Here is a 7,935-nt window from a genome sequence, read left to right on the forward strand (position 1 = left end):
AAAAAAATACTACTATTTATTAAAATAATTTATCCAGATAATAAATCGTTCTCAAAATTTGTATTATTTTTAAATTTTTATATTATTTTTATATTATTTTTAAAACATGATTTAGAATAATCTGTAATTTTTTCGTAATTTTGTTATCATTTTGAAAATATGTATAAAACATTAAAACCTTGAAAACTCATTAAAATTGAAGAGAGAGAAAGACACTTCTTTATGTTTTCCTTATACATCAAAACAAAAATTGTGTGTGTGTGTGTGTGTGTGTGTGTGTGTGTGTGTGTGTGTGTATTTTAAATATAAACTGCATAATCGAAAAGAATAATAAATAAACATAATTTGTACTGGTTGCGTAAATTCTTTCAAATAAATTAATCAATATAAATAATATAATGAAATATAATTTGCTTTTTTTCAGGATTTGGCAATGATTAATGAGACGAAGAGGTGATGTAATGTGGCGAAACTTTGGTTGGACGGCCATTCTGGCCATGTGGACGATATTCCTGATTTTGAACAATGGTTTAACTGATGAACAGGTTCTTAATAATCCACAAAACAACAATGAAGACTCTCCTTACAAAATTCATCATGAAGAAACGTATCACATGTTTGATAAGAACGTTGATGATTCGAGGTTGCGATACACGAGAGAGAATTTTAAATCAAATGATCGTTCACCAATGCATGTGAAAGCAATTTCTCTAGAATTCAAAAATACGGAAAATCGCGATTCGCGACTCAGTGGATATGAAAAGCACATTACGATGTCAAATGCAATGACGACAACGAAGTACTTGAAAGACGACAAACGTGCGGGACTGATTACAAAAAGAGCAGCAACAGAAAACATATGGTTATCGAAAATTATTGATATGAAAAAGTCACAAAATGATCTTGAATTAATCTCTAGCCTACGCCCATTGCCATCGACATTTCGAGAATCGGAAAGTACCTCAAGACGGAGAAGATGTAAGAAAAGAATTATCAATGTGTTCTTGAATGATCATAAAAAGATAGAAATGATAAGACACAATACTCAGGCGTTGGATAAGAAAAATGGACAATGGAAAAAGCACGAGACGGATCAAGTCTTTAGCGAAGAAAATGGAATGACCGCATTCTTTCCAGACAAATTCACAAAGAGTAGAGAGAAAGATAGTTCTATACAAAAGTTTAAAAATTTCGATATCTCGCAACTCGATACTACGAAAGGTATCGATTCCAGATATACGAATGAAAAACACAAACACAATAGAGATGAAAGAGGTTCCTGCCAAAATCTCGAGCAGACAAAAAACAACACGAATAAAATGATTTATATTAAAGTCAATGGCGAGTCTCAAAGAATAAAGCCAACTTTTTCAAATTACTTACGTTCAAAGGAAGATCGGAGTCGTGAGAGTGAAACTGTTATAACTACCACAGATAATGCAATCATAGAAAATTCATTATACGATCGTTCCATTCCTGTTACTAGGACTACATTAATCTTTAGTTCCAAAATCTCGAATGCAAATGGAGAAGTTAGTGATGAAGAAAACACCGTAAGTCCGTATTACTCTTTGGAGGACGAATATTTGAAATCGCATAAAGCGGATAAGTTTCTAGCAACCAAAACGTACAAACGCAACGAATATTCAAAGATAGGATTTAAAGTAAGTACAGATACACATGGGAACAAGAAGGAAAATGGGAATATCGATTTGTTCACTTTTCACGTATTAAATTCGCTCGACAACCATTTTACTAGAAAAAGAATCAGTTTTACGAAACGTCCTTTTTTATACAAGAAAAGGAATTTATTAAAAGCAAGTGATATATCTGATTCGCAATATCAATATCATTATTCAAAAAGTAATAATAATGTGAGAATAAATAGAAAAGTAGCGAATCTTAGCAAAATGCATATAAGAAAAAAAACTGAAGGAGAGATTACTGCCGCTGTAAATTACGCGACGCACAACATGCATAAACTCGAACGTAATCTGTTACCAACTAATTTATATATCAAGAAAAATGACAAATCCAACTTAAGCTATCAGATACCAAAGCGTATTTCAGTCACGCAGAAAAGGAATCCAATGCACGTACGACACGTCGAATCCGACGCGAACTGCGAGCGCCCGCAGACAACCGAGTTCGAGGCCGAAGTTCGTGACGCATTTCGAATCAACCTTTGGAATGTCTCCGATCCATCGAGGATCGCAAAATTCAGCCTCCCCGGGAAAGCTCATGAACACCCGAAATACTCGAGGAAATTTCACGCAATCAATATCAGCGCACAGCCTCCACACATCACTAAGACAACTGATGGAGGATCAGAACTCAACGAAGAGCCTCGAAGAACTTCAACCGAGAGTGAATCTATCTTTTTCGGTGCAACGAATGTCAGCGATAATTCGACCGGGATGCAGAAGATTAATGGGCATGTGCAGTCATCTAGCAAACTTACGGATGAGTCCGGATTAGAAAATGTCAGAGTTACGACGAGACGAGGTAAAAATCATCATGATACGCATGAAGAATCTGGATTTTATTCACGAAGCGGCGGTGTCCATAATTCAAAAAAGCGACGATATAAACGTCATGAAGATCGGAATACTCCAGGGATTTCGACATCAACCAAATTCGACAGTGAGACGTGGAAAACACTCGATACGGCAAGGGCAACATCGAATTCGCTAATCGAATTTACTATGAATCCATCCATTTCGACGATTCAAACAAATAGCGAATATCAAACATCAACTGACACGAAAAAAGTTCTTACATCTATGGAAACACTGCCGTATACTTCAAAATACAAAGAGTTCCAGAAAGAGTGGCAATCAATCTCATTGACGACCGATCACGACGAAAGATACACAAACACTTCGACAACAATGGGTTCTGATGCTTCTGATTCATTAAAGATATCGTTGATAGATACTCCAAAAACGTTAAATGTCAGTTTGGTAAATACGCAATTCCAAATCAAAGCGCTCGATCGATCGAACATGATAACCAAAATAGGCAATTCTATTATTCTGAAAAAGATTTCTTCGGAATCTATGGAATCAAATGTATCTGACACTACAAACAAGAACCTCTTCGATGTGTCTTCGACCGAGCTCATTAATTCGCAAGAGGAACATGGTAATGAATCCGTTTGGACCATTGACCCACTTCATCAAAGGAATAGTAATCCTTCTCAAGGTGTCTCCGAGAACATTACTACGGAGAACATCGTCGACTCATCGGCCGGTGACGTGCACTCAGATCAGTGGCCTGTAAAACATAGCGCGGTGGTGGAAGGTGATCTTGTCCTCGGGGGACTAATGATGGTGCACGAAAGGGAAGATACAATTACATGCGGACGTGTGATGCCTCAGGGTGGAGTTCAAGCTCTGGAAGCCATGCTGTATACGCTGGACGCTCTCAATGATCGGGAGATTGTGCCTGGAGTCAAGATCGGAGCGCATATACTCGATGACTGTGACAAGGACACGTACGGTCTTGAGATGGCAGTGGATTTCATTAAAGGTACGTACGTGGTACAACCGAAATACGATGATAATGCACTTTCTTACATATGTTGCACGTATCTAGTACGTGCCATACCTTTCAGACAGCGAATTTTTATCTTGCAATTCATATGTAATGCTATTTTTCATATTAAATTAGTTCAGAAAATACGATATTAAACTTAATGTACGAATCGTGTAAACACTCTTCTTTAATAATATTATATTGTTTTCTTTTACCTTACTTAACTTATTTAAAAAATTGCTTTTTTCATTCTTGATTTAATTTGAAATACACGCACACGCACACGCACATGCACACACACACATCTTTATTCTTTCATATTTTATACTAAAATTAAACGTAAACGTGGAATTTTGTTTTTTTGTGCAAAATTGAGTATGATTATCATGTATTTCTCATCTTTAAGAGAATTTCTCATCTACCATTGAAACATCTACTGTCATTGGAAGCGCTATGATGCCGCAGGCCTATAATATCTCTAGAGATTTGGAAAATTATGTTAACGAAATCACGCCATGTAATTTCTAGTGAAATGAACTTATTATCGCCTTGATGCAGCGCAATGATTGGATACACTCAAGGCGAAAATCATATGTGCATGCATGTATGTATACCAGCAACATCATTGCTAGTCTTTTTACACGATAGAAAAATTTACATTTACGCGAAAAAAAACATAGACAAATTGCTTTTAAACTTGTTTTCTAATTTTTAAATACACGAATAATGCATGTTGATTGCCATTAATTTTGTTTATTTTAATGTTTCAATATTTTTTTCTATACCTGTTCAAGAAAAGTATAAAACTTCTCACCAGAAAATCGTGATTTAAAATTTTTTATAAACAATAAATATATTTTCATTAACTTAACACCTCTTTTTCTCAACGAAGATTGTATATAGGAGCAGAGTTAGTTACGACAAGCATTTTATATTTGATAAAGTAGATTCAGATGTCATATACAGAGTTGGGAAAAAGTTACTTCATAAAAGTAACTTGTTATCATTATCGTTCTTTTTACTGAAAAAGCAACTTGTTATTGTTATAGATATTTATAACTGATTTAAAAAAGGTAATTTGTTAATATTACCGTTATTCAAAAACTAATGAGTCGTTATAATTTTTGTTTTTTTCAAATTTTGATAATCTTTTTTTAGAGTAATTTATCTAATTGTTTATTTTACTAATTGAGCAATCAACACGAAGTCTATAGTGTTGTGGTCGCAACATAATAAAAAAAACTCGTTTTTGCACGTTCCATACACGTATTGTACAAAGTAACGGTTATATTCGCTATCGTTACCAAAGAAATGTAACTGTGTTACTATTAATGTGTTACAAATAGAGAACTGTAAAGTCGTTATTGAAAAAATATACTCGTTATTGAAAAAAAAAGATTGTAACGGTAACGATGTTACAAGCAACGTGTTATTTCTCAACTCACTTCTATATACTAATAATTAATAGATAAATAAAACAATATTAAACATCAATATTTTACAATTTTCAAAAAGCGGATTTACTACCGGTAAGTTTCCCTGACCGACTGTCGGTAAATTTCCGGAAGTTGGGAAGAATCGAGCTTTTCACAAGGTAACGACTATCCCAGAAACTCACAGAAACACCAGCATTCGATAAATTTAAAACGAGATTTATCGTATGCTGAGAGGTGCATTTTATCGTTGTTAGTGTAAACAACAAAAACAGTTTAGTATCGAACGTTGATTGCTGTACAATTAATAATTCTTTCATTTTAATTTTCAACAATACAATTTCTTTGTAAAATATAGAAGAATTATTTTAACTCTTTGCAAAAGTATCTATTTTTCTTGTGTTAATTACGCAAAGTAATTTATTTTATAATTTCACGAAAAGAAATAAAAATTCTTTCTTTTGAGAGAATTTATAATTCTAGCTTGTTTTCCAATTCACAAAATTTTCGCAAAGATATTTTTTAAATTAACACGTTTGCTTGAGGCAACGTGTAGAATCATTTGTAATTCAAAAGAAACAATTGTGGTGCATATGGCATAATTATTCTGTACCAATCTCAGTAAAAGTCATGCTGTAGAAAATGTGCGCGCCATAATAATACTGCACTAGTGAAAACGTCCGAAAAATTGAAGTTGTTGTATTATTCAACAGATATCAAATAATGTGAGCTATCTCCACTATGTTCGGAATACGAATTTTCTATTCAATTCATATATTTCATCTTGACCTGGGTTAATAGTTATCGGTGAACGTGTGATACTGCGTCGCTGTAAGCTTACGTTCAACCAGTTGGCTTCAACTCGTTGGTATTCACGATGGTTGTAATCGGTTTTATTGATACTTCCTCCAAAGAGAGATTTAAGCGGCTTATAGGCGCGGATAAATCCCCGGAAGCTCGACAAAAATCATCAACCAGCGAACAAAAACTAAATTTGAAAAAACTAGGTTCAATTTGTCGCTAAATTTATCAATAGATTGCTCTCTCTCTCTCTCTCTTTCTCTCTCTCTCTCTCTCTCTCTCTCTCTCTCTCTCTCTCTCTCTCTCTCTCACAGATATACTTCTCCTTTCTCATTAAAAATTCTTGATTTATGCTTCATTAATATTTTCCAAAACAAATTCTCATTTCTATTTCTATATTCTATTCTAGACGTAATATAGTTTACAAAATAATTTTCAAAAAATCAACAAAAATATAATTTTATGCATATTTACACATTATTATTTATAAAACATAAATGTAATTAAACATAAACATTTAACAACTAAAAATATAATATATTTTATATAATCTGGATTGGAATAAAATAAGAATTTTATTCGCGTGTAATTATATAAATCATAAATGATATGTTGAATGTATGAAATAATTATAATGTAATAGTTAATGTAATATAGTTGTATAAAAAAAGTATTTATATGCGGTAATCAACGTAAAACATTTCATATATGCAATGTTCATATAAAGTGGTATGATAACCACGTGAACGAGAGCAGCTAGATTACAAATAGTTAAACCGAATTGATTCAACATGTTCGCGGTATGTGCGGATAATCTTCAAATCGATAGGTCTTTATAAGCCGTTAATTAATTTTGCATGCTGAATTTCCCGTCGTGGACACACACACACACACACACACACACACACACACACACACACACACACACACACACACACATACACACACGCGCGCGCGGACGCACACACACACATACACACACACACACACACACACACACATTGCGGTCTATAATTATTATTACCTTCGATACAATTCGTTCGCAGAGTGTATCGTGAAATTACGATAACACAATTGTCACATGAGACAGCGTCATTTCAAACGATATTTTTTTGAAGTTCAAAAAATGATTAATAGACTCGAAAAAAAAACAAAAATTACAAAATAAAAATATTTCAAAAATTATTTAATTATTTACGTATCACTCCGTTAATAGAAAAGTGACATATCTCAAAATTACTAACTTTTTTGCTGAAGTAAAGCATTTTTTGAAGTTCTGGATTAAAATAACGTTTCAATTTGGAGAGTGAATATGCAATGTTTATAACTTTACTTTTTTCCATTATATTTTCAATTATATTTGTTATATATTCAATTAATGTATTTTTTAGAACTATATCATGAATTTTTGAAATTTGAATACTGCAACCCAAGTATAAATTTCATCCTTTATCAGAGGTATGTAAATTTCATCTCTTATAACATTTTTTTCATATAATAAGCAAATGAGTTATAAATATATCGTTTTTCCACAAAAATATTTAGTCTTTAAGGTCAATTTTTTCATCTCAGAATGTTAATTTTTTATTCGTATTACTTTTCTATCAATGCAGCGATATGTCAATCATTTTGATGATTATAATAAGTTATAGTCATAAACTATTAACGATCCAGCATACAAAAAGATAGAAGGTATAATACGTATAAAATCCACTAATTTAATTGTAAGCTAAAAGTGTAATTTCGCAATTCGCGTTCGTTCCGAGTCGCTGCTTTCTCTTTGCTTCGCAAGACATCCAGATGTAATGCTAATGTAGCATGCTTTACGAATCTCACTGTCATGATACTTGGACTGACTGCACAGATCTTTAGAATTATTATGCCGTAATAGTAACATTTAATGAGCAATAATACTCTCTACGGTTCTATACGCTTCAGAATAATAATATTAATAAATTCTACATCACGTACATTTGGATTATTTATCAAGATATCTAAATATAAAACACGTGTCATACTAACACATACATTACGTATATGCATCTACCTTAATGTAATTAAAATCTTTCATTTTTTTTAATTCAACCGTGACTAACGTGCTATTTATATTGAAACATTCTACCGATTTTTTATATTGAAACATTCTACCGATTTCTATATATAT

The 7,935-nt window shown here is 32.7% G+C and overlaps 1 protein-coding gene across 1 annotated transcript in view; it reads left to right on the forward strand.

Annotated features, from left to right (window-relative positions):
- The first annotated feature begins 461 nt into the window (after nt 1–461).
- The window catches only part of LOC108690717, an 84,580-nt gene continuing 77,106 nt past the window's right edge, over nt 462–7,935 (forward strand). Inside the window, exon 1 of the mRNA XM_018198153.1 lies at nt 462–3,531. Within this exon, the coding sequence (XP_018053642.1) occupies nt 462–3,531 (3,070 nt within the window). The remainder of the gene's footprint in view (nt 3,532–7,935) is intronic.

The sequence above is a fragment of the Atta colombica genome, unplaced genomic scaffold (assembly GCF_001594045.1).
Source record: "Atta colombica isolate Treedump-2 unplaced genomic scaffold, Acol1.0 scaffold35, whole genome shotgun sequence".
Taxonomy (NCBI): domain Eukaryota; kingdom Metazoa; phylum Arthropoda; class Insecta; order Hymenoptera; family Formicidae; genus Atta; species Atta colombica.